Source organism: Branchiostoma belcheri, unplaced genomic scaffold (genome assembly GCF_001625305.1).
Source record: "Branchiostoma belcheri isolate BF01 breed outbred unplaced genomic scaffold, Haploidv18h27 scaffold29, whole genome shotgun sequence".
Classification (NCBI taxonomy): Eukaryota; Metazoa; Chordata; class Leptocardii; order Amphioxiformes; family Branchiostomatidae; genus Branchiostoma; species Branchiostoma belcheri.
The window spans coordinates 173,836-193,339 of NW_017803898.1; the positions used below are offsets into that span (position 1 = coordinate 173,836).

The 19,504-nt window shown below is 40.0% G+C and overlaps 1 protein-coding gene across 1 annotated transcript in view; it reads left to right on the forward strand.

The window, feature by feature from the left end:
• Positions 1–127: 127 nt before the first annotated feature.
• Positions 128–19,504, forward strand: part of LOC109473085 (WD repeat-containing protein 35-like) — a 19,789-nt gene continuing 412 nt past the window's right edge. Inside the window, exons 1-31 of the mRNA XM_019772995.1 lie at positions 128–276; positions 2,259–2,376; positions 3,041–3,115; positions 3,525–3,617; positions 4,015–4,116; positions 4,580–4,659; positions 5,087–5,167; positions 5,408–5,573; positions 6,096–6,241; positions 6,718–6,843; positions 7,238–7,330; positions 7,719–7,872; positions 8,269–8,413; positions 8,906–8,975; positions 10,093–10,146; positions 10,390–10,499; positions 10,873–11,014; positions 11,341–11,538; positions 11,912–12,000; positions 12,520–12,637; positions 13,065–13,150; positions 13,477–13,623; positions 14,175–14,307; positions 14,767–14,829; positions 14,957–15,004; positions 15,416–15,580; positions 16,023–16,163; positions 16,636–16,766; positions 17,184–17,269; positions 17,702–17,831; positions 18,270–18,338. Of these exons, the coding sequence (XP_019628554.1) occupies positions 253–276; positions 2,259–2,376; positions 3,041–3,115; positions 3,525–3,617; positions 4,015–4,116; positions 4,580–4,659; positions 5,087–5,167; positions 5,408–5,573; positions 6,096–6,241; positions 6,718–6,843; positions 7,238–7,330; positions 7,719–7,872; positions 8,269–8,413; positions 8,906–8,975; positions 10,093–10,146; positions 10,390–10,499; positions 10,873–11,014; positions 11,341–11,538; positions 11,912–12,000; positions 12,520–12,637; positions 13,065–13,150; positions 13,477–13,623; positions 14,175–14,307; positions 14,767–14,829; positions 14,957–15,004; positions 15,416–15,580; positions 16,023–16,163; positions 16,636–16,766; positions 17,184–17,269; positions 17,702–17,831; positions 18,270–18,338 (3,383 nt within the window). The 5' untranslated portion in view covers positions 128–252. The remainder of the gene's footprint in view (positions 277–2,258; positions 2,377–3,040; positions 3,116–3,524; positions 3,618–4,014; positions 4,117–4,579; positions 4,660–5,086; positions 5,168–5,407; positions 5,574–6,095; positions 6,242–6,717; positions 6,844–7,237; positions 7,331–7,718; positions 7,873–8,268; positions 8,414–8,905; positions 8,976–10,092; positions 10,147–10,389; positions 10,500–10,872; positions 11,015–11,340; positions 11,539–11,911; positions 12,001–12,519; positions 12,638–13,064; positions 13,151–13,476; positions 13,624–14,174; positions 14,308–14,766; positions 14,830–14,956; positions 15,005–15,415; positions 15,581–16,022; positions 16,164–16,635; positions 16,767–17,183; positions 17,270–17,701; positions 17,832–18,269; positions 18,339–19,504) is intronic.

Genomic DNA, 19,504 nt, shown 5'->3' on the forward strand with positions numbered 1-19,504 from the left:
GCTTCATAAAACTGTAAGTTCTCAATTTATAGAAAGGTTAGGCCTGCAGTTGATACAGAAAGGCTTTGAAATATCTTGTTACCGGGGATACATAGCCAAACGAGATTATGCAAATTAGGTAGGAATTCCTGGCAAAGAAATATGGCGGACTAAGTTTGAATTTTCACAAGTCTAGCTGGAAAATATCGCTTTCTGGTGGAGTAAACTGAACGTTTTTGGAGCTCAGCGACTGCAGGGAGAAAGACAACAAAGATGTTCATCTATCTGAGCAAAAAGGTGGGTGACCTTTCTTACTTTGCTGAATGACAACGCATTTTCTTTTTTGCTTTATATTGCAAGCTGCATAGCTGACTTCCACTACATTCAAAATGTGTGTCTACAAGAGAGTTTATAGTATGATTCGGTGACAAAAGAAAGCTACAAACGGGACAGCCATTTTTGCAGGAGTTCAAAAATGTGTGAATATACACAATAACTCACACAAGAACTTTGAATATTATCTATATGTCAATTATTAAATAAAGAAATATATGAAATTCAAACACTCAGCAATAATTCCTGAACCAAGACATTATTATTCAGAATTTCGTGCACAGAAAGAAGAAGAAGTTCTTGGTATGGTATAAACCCTAGAGATATATATAATACAGTGGAAGCCGCTTATTTGAAAAGCCAATTTGTCAGCACATTTTTTTCAAATACCCGGCCTTTCCGATTAAGAGACTCTGACTGTCTGAGGCTCTAACTCTCGGACTTCATTGAAACTATGGGGGTGGGGGGTGGACAGGACATCGAACACAAATAACGACACAAAGAATACAAACACGAGTCATATTTACGCACTAAAAACAGTGAATTTTATTGAGATCGGTAAATTTGCTTATAATTTTTTCGTTTACGTATTTTTTCGTTTACGTATTTTTTTCCAAGGCTGGAAGAACGCTGCGATACGTTAGACATCATGTGTTCTCGGCAGGCACTCGAACGAATAAACAAATGCTACGTTTGCTACGTACAAAACGAGCAACGAATACATGCACAATCATCAGCCTGTGCATACTTTTACACCACAAAAGTAGCAAAAATAAAGTTTGATCAACGGAAAACTTCAGTCAAGTAGCGTACAGACATAATTTATGCACACGATCGTCATGAAAGCAGTCGATAGCACAAAGGATCACTTCGGTCTCCTAATTTTCAGAAACTCCGGCTAGCACACGAAAATTATCGTAGCTAATGCAACAATAAACTGTTCATTTCAATGTTAATGACTTTTTAGCTTACGATGTCCGTAGGTTACATGGAAATTTGCGATAGTTGACGGGGATCTCTCGCATTAGCGTTCGGGGAAGTAAACAAAGATGGCGGACGCGGCGTGGGTAGCAGTATCCCATCATTCCATGCGGTGTTTTTTCGCGGCACATTTGGCGTGTTGATGCGGCGATAGCGCCGTGTCGCAGTCGAAATAAACTCAAAATAATGGCGCAGTACACAAGTAGAGACACAATTTTAATGATTAAGAAATGAGTTGTTTGAGAAATTAAACATTCTTGGAATAAACAGGCTAAAAGAACACAAAAGCATGCCGCATTTGGCGGCTATGAACCGGCTCGCGCTTCTCATTACGTAGTGCCGATGTGCGCCCGACCGCTCGATCAACGTAAATTTCGGCCTCCTTTGTGGTTCAAAACAGACAACTTTGTCCCTTTTGGCGGCTTGATGTCTTGATATAAGAAATTTTCCGCCGATTTTGGTGATTTGTTTGGCATGTTTTTGGTTGAAAATGTGTTGCAACTTGACAATTTTTTTTTCAATTAGCCGACCTTGGCTTTTCAAATAAGGGGCGCGATAAACAATGGTGCCAATGGGAAACGGTTTGGGTTTTCACAATTCTTTTCAATTAGCAGACTTTTTCTTATAAGCGTTTTGCAATTAACTGGCTCCCACTGTATCATAAAGAGTCTGATGTTATTAAACCGGGTTACAACTTTGCATATCTATTGAGCTTGTCTATAATTTGACACCAACCCGGAACCTAAAGTAGATTTACAGTTAACACTCTACTATTACTAACACTTTTAATGTGTGCTCCACACAACAGAACTTATTACACATTGTAAGTCATCACTCTAAGATACAGATATATGTTCTATTCAAGTAAGATAATGCTGTACTCGTTAATGAGTATTTTGTATATTCATGAACACATGTTAAGACTTCTACATGTACTTTCCCAACCAATGTTCCTCCCTGTACAGATTGCGATCCCCAACAACACGAAGCTGCGAGCGCTGGCCTGGAACCGTGAGCAGGGTTACATCGCATGTGGAGGGGAGGACGGGCTACTCAAGGTCCTCAAACTGGAGACACAGTCCAGTAAGTCTCTGTTTCTAGCAGCTAGTCCACTGGTACTGGTGTGTTTAACTTCCATACTCTTTCTACTCAAGGTCCTCAAACTGGAGACACAGTCCAGTAAGTCTCTGTTTCTTTTGCACAGTAGTGCAATCACAGACAGATCATACGGTGGCAAGGCAGTGTCCATTGGCCAGAGGAGTGTCCATTAGCCACCATATGGTCGTACAAACTCCTCTGCCTAATGGATACTGTCTTGCCACCGAAAGGGATCTGCTTGGAGACTATGTTTCTGTAGCCCTTGGGCCACGCAATTACATGTAATTACTACAGCAGTGGGTTAGTCCACTGGTAGTGATGTGTGTTTGACTCCCATACTCTTCTACTCAAGGTTCTCAAACTGGAAACACAGACCAGTAAGATCTCTGTTTCTGTAGCCCTTGGTCCACACAGTTGTGTCGTCACTACAGCAGGGGGCTAGTCCACTGGTAGTGGTGGGTGTTTAACTCCCATACTCTTTCCCAACTGCTGAGTGCTAAGCAGAGAAGCCTACTTTATGTCTTTGGTATAACTTGGCTGGGAATCAATTTACACCACTCTATCCAATTGGCCATTGAACCAGTCAGACTTTTGTTATTAAATTGGTATGTATTATGTATAATAAGATGTGTGACATTGTTTTCCCCAGGTAAGGATGTAAAGATGAAGGGTCTAGCTGCTCCCAGTAACCTGTCCATGAACCAGACTCTGGAGGGACACAGTGGTGAGATCACAGTTCATGTTATTCCTCACTAATGTTTGGCCTGAGCCATATTAACAAAACATCACTGGAATGGAGGAAAAGAATTGAATTCTAGATCACAGAACCTTAGAAATTTTAGCAGTAACCAGTTACTGCGGTATAAATTTTAGCACCAATTGATTAGAATGTAGGTAAAGAGACACAGCTTAGTGTTCTATTCTGTTCCTTTCCCTACATTCAGCTAACATTTAATTTGCTGTATTCAATAGTAATTGATAAGCAAAAGGTGAATTGAGATGAGGTGGTAGTAATGCCCATAAATTTCTATTTTCTTGATAGACGTATCACTTGCAGGTTGACGACAATGAACTAACACTTAAATTTCCTATTGGACTCAGGTATATCATGTACATGTATTTTCCCCTGCCAGGTGCTGTCCAGGTTTGCACGTGGAACGAACACTTTCAGAAGCTGACCACGAGTGACCAGTACGGCCTCATCATCGTCTGGATGCTGTACAAAGGTCACACAGCACAGTTTTATATCATTTCTGGTACCCATTGCTACATGTATACCAACAGTGATGATACCAATATTTAGATAGAGTATTAAACTATATGAAGCACTTAAACCGTAATTACCAACGCAAGAAATTTGGACTGTACAACTCCAGTCCTTATCAAGGAATAAGCAATCCACCGCTTCTGTGACATCACATTATGCAGATGTCACACATGTCATTGCAACCATCCCTCAACAAAGACGGGATGCAAGTTGCTCCTGTCTACCAACACAGATGAACTTTCAAGATAGATAGGGTACATTGTTGATACTGATCCAGGAGTAACCTATGGTTAGTTACCCTGGGTTTTAAAAATTTAAATGAGGAATGACTGATGTTGATTGTCCATGTTATTTAGGCCTGTGGTACGAGGAGATGATCAACAACAGGAACAAGTCTGTGGTACGCAGCATGCAGTGGAACGCTGACGGACAGAAGATCTGTATCGTGTATGAGGACGGTATTGAGCTCAATATTCATTACTAAGTATCAGTTCACACTTTTGCTCATATACAACAGTAACACAGTGATATCATATCTACTACTAGAATACACAAGACATCGTTACAAATATGGGTTTCAAATTCTTATCTCTGTGGAAAAATGTTTGTTTCAAATTCTCATTCCTCTGGAAAAATGCAAAGATGGGTGAATATGATTACCAGTAAGGGATAACTCTGATTTCTTTTCTCAGAGTGATTACATTATAGGCATGTTCTGTTCTGTTTAGTCATCCTCGTCAGAATTGAACCATGATATCATGCTTTTTCTATTAGCTATGCTTGTGCAATGCAGCTTCGATACGGCTCGCGCGAGGTGATGATGTTAACCCTACCATGTGGCTAATATATAGGTGCCTGATTAATCCTTAACCTAAGTGCAGAGTACACATATGTTGACATTGTGCCCCCCTCTCCCTCCAGGTGCAGTGATTGTAGGTTCTGTGGATGGAAACAGGATCTGGGGGAAGGAGCTGAAGGGCATGCAGCTGTCTAACGTGGCTGTGAGTGGACAACAAATTAAAATGTTTTTATTTTATCATTGAAACATGTTTATGCAATTCTGTGCTTTTTTCTGTTGGAATCATGTATTTAACTGTTACTGTTATAACAGTACTAGACAAGTGTGTATTTTGATGTCTGACGTGTTGGCCATCAGCTTGCATAAAATAGTTAACCTATAATGGTATTGGGTACCTTATAGTAGTTATACATAATAGTAGGACACTTACTATACACAGTTGCATTGAAGATTGAGGATTATGTAATTTGGATTGAAGTTCATCATTTAGATTCAACTTATCAACATTGGCATTGGAATATTAAACTTTAAGTTTCAATAATTTTGCAAATAACAGCACAGTACAATTGTAGGTCATATGACTTTGTAATACAGTAACTTAAACTTTTACCATGCCCCCCCCCCTCCAGTGGTCCCCTGATGGAAAATCCCTAATATTTGGGATGACCAATGGAGAGATTCAGATCTTCGACAACCTGGGCAACTTCTGCGTAAGTTTCGAGTCTTGTTCTTGTTGCTGTACAGTTGGTCCATGTTCTTGATCTTATTTGTTTGAAACGTAAGAAGAAGAAATAGAGATACTACAGAGTGACGTACTTTGATATTGACCTTAATTTATTTCATGAAATTTAACTATGATCGTTAAATTTGGAGGTACGTGCTTTTACCTTTCAAAACAAGTTACTGATTGATGAATTTCTTCCAACTGTAAATTTCCCTCTTTCCCACAGAACAAGATGGTTCTGTACTGCCTGACTAACGTGACTGGTGCCGTGCGGATCGCGGGGATGGAGTGGTACAACGGAACAGACGGCTTCGTGGAGCCGAACTGCCCCTGTCTGGCCATCTGCTTCGACAACGGCAGGTGTCAGATCATGAGGCACGAGTACGATGAAGGTAAGGGCAGTTTTGGTCGTTCATTTTGTGCTTTATTTTGTGCTTGTCTTCTTGATCCCTCCCAAATGAAACCCATCTCCTTTAAGTCCCTCATTACTGTTTTTTCTTGGTGTCACTTCTTGTCTTCCCCTCCTTTTCTTCACTTGTAGTATCCTGTTGATATACTGTAATTTACTTTATGTTCATGATAGCAAAAGTTCATGGTCTGAGAAAAATTGAGGTGTTCACGGAACCATATGTTCACGATGGTGGCAGGTGCAGAAAAAAAGTTGGTGAATTATTTGTTAATGGGAATGAAGTTCACGGTTCAGAAGTGACTGTGAAAACTCCAAAGTTAAATAAAAGTCCCGTGAAAATATCAGGAATTACAGTACATGTATCTTGACCTGAACCTGAATGTGTCAAACCAGCACCCCCTCCTGTCTAATACAGTTGTGTTGTAACTTGCACTTGTGTTTTACCCCCCTCCCTGCAGCCCCAGTGCCCCTTACTGTCTAACACAGTTGTATTTTACCCGTACAGCCCCAGTGCTAATTGACACGGGTATGCAGGTTGTCGGTATAGCGTGGAACCACTGTGGAGCTGTCATGGCGGTCGGCGGGTCCCAGAAGTCACAGCAGCAGGACCGCGACATCAACGTGGTGCAGTTCTACACACCGTTTGGAGAGGTCAGAAGCTCAGCCTTCCTGTCATAGATTTATTGAAACAACAGCAATTGTTAATGCCATGATAATGGTTAAAGTTCCAGCACAAAAGAGAATTGTTCTCACCTAGAGCTTTTGACCAGTCAGTATAGTCTTCCTTAGTGTGACATCAACATTGGGTCAAAGGTATCTGGTAAATGATGCCAGTCACTGATGCACTTCAGAGAAGCTATGTGACAAGTCTCACTGAGGAAGACCGGAGGAAGACTGGTTGAAAGCTCTAGGTGAGAACAATTCTCTTGTGTTGGAACAAAAGTTTCAACTTCAAACATCAAATACTGATACAGCAATTTTCTTCTACACAACCAAATTTTCTCACCTAAGTGCTGACATTTCGGTGTCTATCAGACACCTTCCTCAGAGCTGTATCCTATACTTGACCAACCTGATGAAATTATTTTAAGGATCAAATCCTGATGCTTTATTGTTGTTTTTCCCAGCACCTGCGAACGCTGAAGGTCCCAGGGAAGTCCATGCAGTCAGTATCGTGGGAGGGGGGCAGTCTGCGTATCGCCCTGGCCGTGGACTCTTTCATCTACTTTGCTAACATCAGACCTGACTACAAGGTAAGTCAGAAATGTTTATTTGACAGGGCTCGAAATACTTGGTGCATGTGCACCTTAGTGCACCCAAATTTGGAACTGTGTACCTAATTTTTTTCTGTGGGTGCACCCAAGTATTTTTATAGGTTTTTAGCATAATCTTAACATCAAATTAAGTGTCAGAAAAATAATAAAATCATTGTTATAATACTTTTATTTAAAAATGAAGCAAAATTAGGTTTTCCTGACATTCTACTTGTTTTATCTTTATATGGTGGACCCAAAAAATTGGATTGAAAGTTTGAAGTCTTAACATGTAACTACCACCACAGATGAACTTTCATGATAGTATATGAAATGTTGTCATAAAAGTTCAGAAATGTGCTAAGAAATTTTTTCTTTCCTACCCCCCGTCCAGTGGGGTTACTGTTCCCACACTGTAGTGTACTCCTTCACCAAACCTGACAGGATGGAGCACTGTGTCGTCTTCTGGGACACCAAGAACAACGAGGTAGGACTTCATAACAGTCTTTTTATCCTACAAACACAACAATAGTCCAGTTGCATAACTTTTGAACATTACTCAATACTGTTTAAATCCCTATATCCTAGCTTATTATGTTTACCGAAGGAAAACATATTGCTTCGGCTCAGTTTCTTCCTCTTCTTCTTCTTCCGTTCCAAACAAATAAGGTTAATGACCAGGACCGGACGTCTGTCACCATGGTAACTGGTGTTGGGTTACATAATGTTGCAAGTGCCATGCAGAACTGAGTTCAAGTGAGGCTGTATGGTCACCATATATATGAATGTGTTTGAGTAAGAATAAAGAACAAACAAAGCAGTTACTGTAGTTTGTTAAGCTGGACCATGTTGATAATTATTTATTTTACCTCCAGCGTTTTGTGAAGTATGTGAAGAACCTGATGTCCATCACAGCGTGTGGAGACTTCTGCTGCCTGTCCACGCGAGCGGACGACCAGAGCGGGCAGTACGTGCTGGTGCTCTGTAACTCCATCGGCACACCGCTAGACTCCAAGTACATCGACATAGGTACGTCTGATGCAGGCCTCGAAATTAACTTTTCTTCCTATTGTCCCAGCTCTGTCCCAAAAATACATTTCTATTGTCTCTAAGTGAGGATGAACTGTCCCAACCTGTTTTTTGAGAAGTATTGTATGACTTCAACTTTAAGTCATTAACTTTATTTTGCTTACGTTTTGGCTCCCAGGTGCACTTATCATTGCAGAGTAGACAGGAAATTTGTTGTGACCGTCTGTCACCTTCCTCAGGGCAAATCTGACTTTCACATTGCACTGCAGCACAGGTACTAGGTACTGCTATAGATGCTTTCCCAAACGTACATCTACATGGTTACAGGGAACAATTTCTACAATGCAGTCAAACAGTTGTCAAGAAAAAAACAAATAAAGAACCTCTTGTTCCCAGAGCCCCTGTACGTGACGATGACGGCGTCCCACATCATCGCGGCCTCTAAGGAGGCGTTCTACACGTGGCAGTACACCAGCCCGAAAAAACTGGCCATGATGGACGTGGGACAGTACAGCGCTCAGAGGAAGGACGGCAGGGAGAAGTCAGTAATTATATAACATTCACTATTTTACTCGTTTTGCCTTTGTGAGCACGTCAGCAGAACATACTGCACCTGCACGAAACCCGTAATGTATTGTGCATAGCACTTAAGCAGAATGTCTCATATAAGGTTGGATTTGTGCATATAAGGTTAAAACTCCATCTGTAGTTTCCAAATGTTATGTCAAAAAAAATATTGTCTGCAACAGGCAAAATTCTGAAGCAACGTTGACCAAAACTCCAATTAAATCGTGAAAAATGGGGGTTTTGCGCAAGCGCAGTACGTTCTACAGACATGCTGCTTTTGTTGGATGTAATCAGTGTTTAAAACCATGTGTCCGTCTTTCTGTCATTTGACAGAATTTTGCTGCTTGTATTGAACAAAAATCATGCCAAATCTGTCTTATATGGTGAACAAAAATTGGTGTGTAAAGAGACGGAAGAGATTTCAGGAAAACAAAATGATGTTCAACTTGGTGTTGTTTATTTCCAGGCTGTTCCATATAGATGACACCCCCACTGGAGCAGGGGAGGGGCTGACGGACTTCACCAAAGCTCTACAGGTAAACAGTTCTTGTAGACAAGTACATTATTGTTCTAAAAAAGTTCAAAGCTCTTTTTTTTTATCTTTTGCCAGTTGAAGCAAACCCTGAGGCTGCTATCAAGTTTTTTTGTAATCATGTCTTCCATGCCAAAACATTTTTATAAGGAATAAATGATCATTATGTATCCCTTGACATATTTCATCTGTCTTTTAATGACTCCTGCATAAGTCACACTTCATTTACCTGTTTGTTTTAACATTTGTTGAAATATGCTTGTGATATATCCTAGGATCATCCTTGCTACCAAGCTAACATCTGGGCTGGAGGCTTTTGTATTAATACGCTAGAAGACTCTTAAATTGTAGGCTGTTTTACTAAGAGACATTGCCTACAAATTTCATGGTACAAAGGGGCCTGGTAGCAAGATATTGGTTCTGAGTAACAAATCTTGGTTAACAACATTACTTTCATACATATTTATAGTATTTACATATAATGTTGTCATTTGCATGTTTATTGTTATTTGTGAGTTTTGTTTATGTTTATGTGTGTTGTACTCAATGTTCCTGCATACTTAACCCCCTTTAGGAGGGGCAAAAACTTCAGGTGAGAATGTTACCTGTCCACACCTGCGCACCGTCTGTAATCATGGCCTCACCTGCTTACATGTTTGTAAACAGCATAAAAGTAACAAAAAGATGTTTGTAGCAAGTCTTTCTTTACAATCAAAAACATTCGGATTCTTCTAAAATGCTCAATCACTTGTTGCGTTACATGCATCTACACATGTACACTGTATTGAAATTGATTTCTTCAAACATTTTGAAATCCAAATCATTAGTTTGAAAGTCTTGTCAAAATATTCTTTAATATTGCACAACTTCTGGCAAAGTGCTTTTCTTTTTTGCCTAAATTTTGTACTTTCATTGTGGATGTTATTTTGCAGTGAACAGTTTTTTTATAACATGCAAAATTTTGAGGAAAAGATTTGATTGTGATTGTCAAAAGAATGATTCACTTGAGTTGAAGAAATCATAATCTGCTGTTGTACTTAGTGTTGTAATCAGTGCTACAGATGTGGTCTTCTATCGTTATAATATTGTATTTATTTAAAGTGTTGTATTTCTTTCTTCAGCCCACCAGAGATCTCATTTGCTGTATCACTGCATCTGAGAAACTTCTAGTTGTGGTGAGTTGAACTCTAAAAACCATGATTTGTTAACCATGTAAAAGCACAGCCTTCTTTACTTGTTTTGCCATATATTTTCAGTTAGGTTTTGTGACACTGAAATGACAGCCCTTACTAATGACTGACATTTTATCAGATTACATTGACATTGGACACATACTCCTGTGATTCTGAAATAAATTACATATTTGAATACAAAATAATTGACAATCTCTTGAATGTATGTTTTTCCTCCCTTTGTAGGCGCGTGAGTCAGGTACCCTGCATCGTTACACCATGCCTAACTTCGCCCTGGTGCACAAACACGTGCTGAACTGTCGTCCTCACCAGCTGGCTCTCAACTGTAACTCTTCGTAAGTTTGAATGACACTGCCAATGCATTTGTAATATCTATTACGTACATATGATGTTTATCAAAGGAAAGCATATTGTTTTTGCTACGTTTCCTCTTCTTCTCCAAACCAAAAAGGTCAATGACCTGAACTAGACGTCTGTCACCATGGTAACTAGTGTTGGGTTACATCATGTTGCAATTTTATAGCAGGAGGGATTTAGACTCCTGTCTGACCATACATGTATATATGAATGTGTTTGAGTGAGAATTAACAGAGCAGATTTTATGCAAAGGTAAACATGCATTTGCTTTGCAAATGTTACCTTTTTAGTTAAAATCATTTTGAAATTCATAATCTGTTGCTTAACCATAGCTGTTGTGTTTTCCCACAGGAGACTGGCTGTAGTGGACATAGCAGGTGTGCTGACCTTCTTTGACCTTGACACGCGTGTGACGGACAGCACGGGGCAGGAGATCCTCGGGGAACATCTCAAGTTCGAGCGGAAGGACGTCTGGGACATGAAGTGGGCCGAGGTGAGGAAAAGTGCACTGAAACATTTGCATACACCAAAAAACTGTTACTCAAGCAACTGGATATGATTTTGGAAACGGTCAGATGTTTCAGGTAGCATCTACTACCTTTTGTCAGTGACACTGGAGACTGCAGGAGAAATGCAGGTTTATAAGTACAAACCATTGATTGATATGCAAACAAGTCAGTACTTACTGTAGTTTAGCAGCATTTCTTATTTGAAAATTTTTTTATTTGCTCGCACACACTAGTTAGGTGGTATTCAGAGGATGTCATTTTATAAAATTAAGTCAGCGTGGCCTATGTACATGCTATTCCCCTTTCCCAGGACAATCCTGAGCTGTTTGCTATGATGGAGAAGACGAGGATGTACATTTTCCGTAACCTGGACCCAGAGGAGCCCATCCTCAGCTCCGGATACATCTGTCACTTCGCAGACCTGGAGATACGGTCTGTCCTGCTGGATGAGATCATGAAGGAACCAGAACTGCCTAATAAGGAGTACATCATCGATATGGAGATCAAGGTAGGGAGGTTTTCACTGACACATCAAAAGAACGTACTGCACCTGCACAAAACCCATGATGTATTGTTCATAGCACTTTGGCAGAACTTTGAGCATACTCTGACTGGAGTACTGTTTCCTGTTGCAATATAATAATGTAGGTGGCACTTTTGCGGCAAGAACACAATCCCAAACATGGCTGAGTTTGTATCCCCCTCGTCCCGTTTCATCACTGGGGTTGACTGCTTCCTTTTTATTTCCTTTTCATAAAGGCTGGAGTTTCTTGATAGCTAGTCACTGGAATCACTTATTTTACCATGCAGGTAAGTGCTAAGTAGTAAACTGCCAAATTTCATAATTTCATGAACACAACTCTTTTTGTCTGTTTCCTCAGTCCCTTAGAGACAGTCGTGACCTCCTGGAGAAGGTCGGCATCGCGGATGCTTCACAGTTCATCGAGGATAACCCTCATCCCAGGCTGTGGTAGGGACATAGAGCTTACTCAAAATTATATGTAGTATTATGGAATAGGTAGTACATACTGCTTTCTCTGTTTAGCACTCAGTATTCAAAATGGAGTATAGGAGTAAAACACAAACCACTACCAAGAGACTAGCCCCTGCTGTAGTGGCCTGTGTGTATTGGAGTTTGGAGTTAAGAGTACATGAATGGAGGTTAAACATACTGTACCACACACCACAATATTGCCCTGAAGAAGGTGACAGATGGTCACTGAAACGTTGGCTGAATAAAAGACTTGGTTGTGTAAAAAGAGTCTCTTTACTCAGTGACTTACCAACCTGTTGAAAATATTAACGGACACACCACTACCAGTGGACAAGCCCCCTGCTGTAGTGATTGCACATTGATAGCTCAAGGGCTACAGGATCTGGTGGGCGCTGCGCTAGACACTGCACATGGCCACAACACCAGGGCTACACACCTTCAGTTATTTTTTGAGATGTCTAGTTTACTTAGTTTAACCACTTGTGTGTTTTCCAGGCGGTTACTTGCCGAGGCAGCCCTGGAGAAGTTAGACCTGCCCACAGCTGAGCAGGCTTTTGTGAGGTGTAAGGACTACCAGGGCATCGAGTTTGTCAAGAAACTGGGCAACTTACAGGTGAGGAAAAAACTGTAAAAAGATGCAATCACTGGGGAAGTTTAGTTTTGACACACATTTAAAGTTAAACTTAAAACACACGGAATTGTTCTCACCTAGAGCTTTTGACCAGTCACACTGGTCTTCTTCAATAGACGGACCCAGTGAGACTTTTCACATGACTTCTGTGTTGATAGTTACATATTAAAAACTTTTGTTCCAGCACAAAGAGTACTGTAGTTTTCATCTTGAGCTTTTAACCAGTCACTCTGGTCTTCTTCAATAGACTGACCATTGAAATTGCGAGTCATGTTGGTTATGCATACACATGTAATATTATGTAGAAGTCAACAGACAAAATGTTGGTGGAGGGCTCTCTAACTGTTCACTTTGTTGTCGTTGGTCTTTCTTGAGAACACTTTATCAAGGTTTGGTCTTTTTTCTCCAGAGTGAAGCGATGAAGAATGCTGAAGTTGCTGCTTACTTTAAGAGGTTTGAGGAGGCTGAGAGAGTCTATCTGGACATTGACAGAAGGTAAAAAAAAGCTATTGAAGTGAATCTTCAATTTTTTCTCTTTGTATCTGCTGAAAAACATTAAAAAAAGCCATATCTTGTCACTAATCTCTAGCTTTCTCTCAGTGTTTTTCTTTTTGGCACATAGTTTTATAATGAAGTTCTTGACATTCTTTTAACTGGTACGTCAATGAAGGTTAGACATCCTGGTAAAGAGATGCACAAGCAAACTGTTACTCAAGAAACTACAGATTCCATAGTAATTAGTCACTGACAAAAAATAGTGGATGCTACTTGAAATGATCTTTGAATGGGCATGTTGTGAACGTGGTGCTATGTTTCCCCAGGGACCTTGCTGTGAATCTGCGGGTGAAGCTGGGAGACTGGTTCCGTGTGGTTCAGCTGCTGAAGACGGGAAGCGGAGGGGGGGAGGACCAGCTTCTGGAGCAGGCCTGGAACGCCATCGGGGACTACTACGCTGACAGACAGAAATGGTAAAATATTTTTTACCGGTAGATTATCAGTGAATTTTTGAAGAAAACGAAGATATAAATCGTAGTATTTAGTATATTATAAGGGACTTAATATGGTACTGTGGAACTTCCGGTTTTGATACCTCCTGATCTGGACATGCAAGAATAATGATTGAGTGGTAGATACAAAATGTACCTCTTGTGCTCAGAAAGACGTGACGTGAGTTTTGGCCCCCTATGTACCTGTATATTTTACCAGCACATTGGCAGAACATACTGCACCTGCGCCAATCCCGTAATGTACTGTGCATAGCACTTTGGCAGTCTGTCTCATATAAGGTCTTATTCACGTATATAAGATTAACACCCTGTCTGTAGTTTCCAAATGCTATGTCAGAAAAGATATCCTCTGCATCAGGCAAATTTCTGATCATGCAACATTGACCAGACTTCCAAAGGAAATCCTTAAGTTCATAAATATTACACCAGAAACTTGTTTCAGAAATATCAGGTCCAAAGATAGTTTTCAAAACTGTTTTTAACGCAAATTTACATGTCTGTGACCTCCACAGGCAGAACGCGGTGACGTACTATGTCCAGGGTCGTAACCAGGAGCGACTAGCGGAGTGTTACTACATGCTGGAGGACTACCCCGGGTTAGAGAGTCTGGTGCACTCCCTACCCGAGAACCACAAACTGCTGCCTGTGAGTAAAGATCTCAAATACACAATGGTCCTATTATAGGTAGTAACAATTTGTTTGTTACATAAATTTAACATTTCCAATAAAAAAGTTGTTTATTAATATTTGTTTATTTGGATTTTCCTCAAAGTAAAGGCAAAACAGGTGTACCTTTACAAGTTGCCCTCACCCATACAAAAAATACAACAACAAAATATACATTAGTCAAAGTCAGCAATATATAAAAATACACAAAACAGATGATAAATTAGATAAATTAATAAATGAAGGTATGTAATAAATCATGTTGAATCAAGAATTTGATGCAGTGTGCACCTGTCAGTATCCTTGGTGAAAGACAAGCAAGAAAAGTTGTTGGTTTTGCACATGGTTTTTCTATCTAATGTATGTGTTAGATCATTGCCTTGAGTTTTAACATTTTAACCAAGTGTTTGTTTGTTTGTTTGTTTGTGTTTCCTACAGGAGATTGCGGCCATGTTTGTGACTGTAGGCATGTGTCAGCAGGCTGTAGCAGCTTACTGTAAGGTGAGGAACAAATTTCTTTATTCACAACCGCTTGTTTAACAGTATCTGTCTCATCATACAACTTTGATGTAAAAGTTAAGAACTTGTATCTAAAATCCATGAGTAATTTTTTTCTTTACCTGCCCAGTGTAACAGGGTGAAGGCAGCTGTGGACTGTTGTGTCCAGCTCAACCAGGTGAGAAATATCAGATTGCTTTGTTGTAATCTTGTTGAAAATAACATTCCACAGTTTTTGGTTTCTGATCAATAACTGATATACATTTGTACCCTGTCCATATTTCTGTCATAGTTTATTAGAATAGGCAAGTATTATTGTATTGATTACATTGTTATTGTTGCCATACATTGTACCCTGTACAACTGTCGAGCAATTATGTTCGAAAATAAACACATAGAAAGTTTACATGCCCGGAGGCTAATTGCAAATACATTGGTACAAACAACATGTATGAAAAATGATATGAGAGTCGTGATACGTGATACTATATTCTACAACATACCTGGTACTAATTTCTATAATATGGGGGTTCTTTGATTTTAGTAGTAAAATTGATTTACTGCAAAACGTATGTCCTGTCCTATCCAGTGGAACCAGGCTGTAGACCTGGCGAAGGCTCACAACATGAAGGAGATCGACTCCCTCCTGGCCAAGTACGCCTCCCACCTGCTGGAGAAGGACAAGATCGTGAACGCCATTGAGCTGTACAGGAAGGCTAACCACTTCTTAGACGCCGCCAAGCTGCTCTTCAAGGTACTGCAGGCTTGTTCTTCAAGACGCCTTGAAAACAATCTTATGATTGTTAATTCTATTGTAAGTTATAAAATGGAGAAACCTTTAAGGTTTATTATGTTTACCTATGCGGAAGGAAAACATCTTGTTTTTGCTGTGTTTCCTCTTCTTCTTCTCCTAACAAATAAGGACAATGACCTGAACCAAACATCTGTCACCGTAGTAACTAGTGTTAGGTTACATCATGTTGCAATTTTATAGCAGGAGGGATTTAGAGTCCTGTCACCATATACATGTATATGAATGTGTTTGAGTAAGAATTAACAGAGCAGACCATGTAATTTTATCACAAACTTTTGGATTGCTAGTTACACATATTATAGACAGCAGAAAATAGTCAATTCTGCCCACTGACAAAAGGGATGAGAAAAAAAGGATACATTTTGATAACCCATTTTTCCAGATCGCAGAAGATGAGACAAAGAAGAAGACGAAGCCCCTGAGGATTAAGAAGTTGTACGTCTTGGCTGCTCTGCTGGTGGAGAAGTACCATGAACAGATGAAACTCACCTCCAAGTCCAAGGCCAAGGGCAAGAGACAAGAGGTCAGTGCTACTCTGAGTCTCATTGTCATTGATAGGTTTGAGTTGTTGGAGGAAAAAAACATGTTTTGCTCATGAAATGCAATATATAGTTTTAGAGTCATATATATTGTTGTCTTATATTGCACAGTTTTCCTTAGAATCATTATAAGAATTTGTTAAACTTAAAAGGTTCCGATTCTATTGAGTGCGAGATGATGTAACCTCGTTCTTACATGTTTAGTTTTAGAGAGTAGGCTGGTAAGTAGCTACAATAAGGTGTCTGATTCCCAATCGGCTTATGACGTGCATTCCATATAGAATAGGATGTTAAGATGGCTGTACGGCTAATGTCTCTAAGGCAGTCCTTTGGTTTTCTCTCAGTTTTGTCTTACATGTAACTACATTGAATAATGTCCTGAGTCTGAGATTCCTTACATTGTACCATGTACCATTGTTTAGCAATAAAGTTCATTCACATATTTCCCCTCTCCAGGCCAGCTCAGCCCTGGCCGGGTTACTAGAAGAGGATGCGTCGACGATGGACTCTAAAGTGATCGACAACGCGTGGCGCGGCGCAGAGGCGTACCACTTCTACATCCTGGCCCAGCGACAGCTGTACAACGGGTACGTGGTTGGTTGATTCAAACTGTAGGCCTCCTCTCATTGGTTTATTTGACATTCCAACTCCCTCATTTTGATGGCTCATTGGTTGGTTCAAAATGCCAATCCATGATTGGTTGATTCAAACTGAAGACTTCCTCTCATTGGGTCATTTGACATTCCAACTCCCTCATTTTGATGGCTCATTGGTTTGGTCAAAATGCCAATCCATGATTGGTTGATTCAAACTGAAGACTGCCTCTCATTGGTTGATTTGACATTCCATCTCCCTCATTTTGATGGCTCATTGGTTTGGTCAAAATGCCAATCCATGATTGGTTGATTCAAACTGAAGACTACCTCTCATTGGTTGATTTGAGATTCCAACTTACTCATTCTGATGGCTTATTGGTTTGGTTACAATGTCATGCCGTGATCCAGGTATGTGGACGCCGCCATGAAAACTGCGCTGCACCTGAGGGAATATGAGGACATCATTGATCCTGTGGACATCTACTCTCTACTCGGTGGGTGATTTTTATTTTTGCCTTCACAATATAAATATATTGTTTTTGCTCTGTTTCTTCTTAATCTTCTTCTTCTACAAAGTCAATAACAATGATAGTAATTACTGGTTGGAATGGAAGAAGAAGAGGAAGAAACTGAGCAAAAACAATATGTTTTTCTTCGGTAAACATGATATTCAATATCAATGACCAGGACCAGATATCTGTCACCATGGTAACTGGTGTTGGATTACATCATGTTGCAAGTGCCATGCAGAACTGAGTTCAAGTGGTGCTGCATGGTCATCCAATATTATGAGTGTGTTTAAGTAAAAATAAACAAAGCAGTTACTGTACATTGGTAGTTTGTTGAGCTGAGCCATGTGAAGGTAAACATGATGCATTTGCAATACCTTTCTATTGGTTGAATTTTCATATTTTTCCCCCTCCCAGCCCTGGCTGCCTGTGCCAACCGTGCCTTCGGCTCCTGTTCCAAGGCCTTCATCAAACTGGAGTCTCTGGAAAACATCAGTCAGGATCAGAAGGAAACTTTCCTCGAGCTGGCTCTGGAGATCTTCACCAAGTAAGAACTTCTGGAAACTAGCTGAAGGATTAAGTATTATTTGATTTGATTTATTGAAATTGTACAATACAATACCCGTGTGACAAAGGCAGCTGTTGCTGGTGTTGTGTCCCACACATAGAAACGAATACAGGACAGACAATACTCATTTTTACTTGAGTTAGGTGAGGAAAGTCGTGTCAAGTGCCTTTTCCAAGGGCACAAGATCGTTGGTATGTCAAGGACTTGAACCTGGGACCTCTTAGTTCAGAACCGAGCACTATGCATTTTTACAGTAGTTACCCCATTTAAGTATTATGATTATAGCACAAGCTGAATAATAACATTAAAAGATATGGTACGTTTACAAAATATCTCTCTCCAGACTTCACAATAACTTTCATGAAGACTATTATTGTGTGATTCACTGATACAACTAACATGATGTCATTTTTCTAGGCACAGTGCAAAAGACACGAGAACAGGGAAGGCAGAGTGTACCAGCTGTGAGAGCGTCATTCCAGACTGGTCAGTAGTCAAGTCTCACTTTTCTAGATGTATTAGATGTATGTCTGTCAATTGTAGTTTGGAGTTGATCTACTGCTAATTTACTACCAAGAACAGTAATAATACTAGAAAGGCCAATATTTGCTTTGGAGCAAATACAGCGATGGGTTCACCACATTTTACGACATGGCAGGGAAAGAATGGGAAACACAAGGGAAAACAATGATTTACATTGATATAACTATAATATGAAGTAAAATACAACTAAAACAACAGTTGGATAGCTATTCCCTACTTTATTGGTTAGGATTTTTAATTGCTATAATGCAAACTGTTGATTTTCAAAATAAAAAAAAACGTCCATGCCCGGCATTCCAATGCTGGAGCAGGAAAGCTTGAAATACCTACCAAAACACTTGAATACAGACATACTGTCAGTATGGAAATGCTTCTGTGCAGGTGTTAATCAAGTTAAATCCCAACAGCCAATCAGCAAGAAGTATAGAGGAAAGCTGCATGCCTATTGGTTGATGCCCTGCATTCCATTGTGATGACTCATGCCCAAACGTGGTAAACAAGGCACACTAACACAGTAATACATTAGCTATAACACAGCCAAAAAACTCAAATAAAACCATTCTAAAAGCCTGTATCACAATAATTTAAAAAACGCCTAGGGGTATTTGCCCACTGTACCTCCATACCAAATTTCAGGACCTTGGGCCCTAAAATGGAGAAGCTGAATCCATTTAAAAAATGGCAGGAGAAGGAGAAACATCAGAAAAAGCAATATGGTTTCACCACACCACTTCGTGGTGTGGTGAACCCATAATTACATGAATGGTATTTTGAATGAAGATTTCAAGGACGTCAAACCTACTCCACCCCTCCACCCCCAGGTGGCTGGATGTTGGGCAAGTGGTCAGCTAATAAGAGATTTAATCAGGCTAGCTAAATGGTATTAGTACTAGTATATCGATGAAGGTTAGATATCCAGGTAGTAAGATTCACCAAAAACAGGTACTCAAGCAACTAGGTATGATTTTCGAAACACTGTCAGACATTTCAGGCATCATCCAGTACCTTTCGTCAGTGGACCATTTCCAAAATCATATCCAGTTCCTTCAGTAACTTTTTTTTTGGCTGAACTAAGGGGTATTTTGAATAAATTTTCAACGATCTCAAAC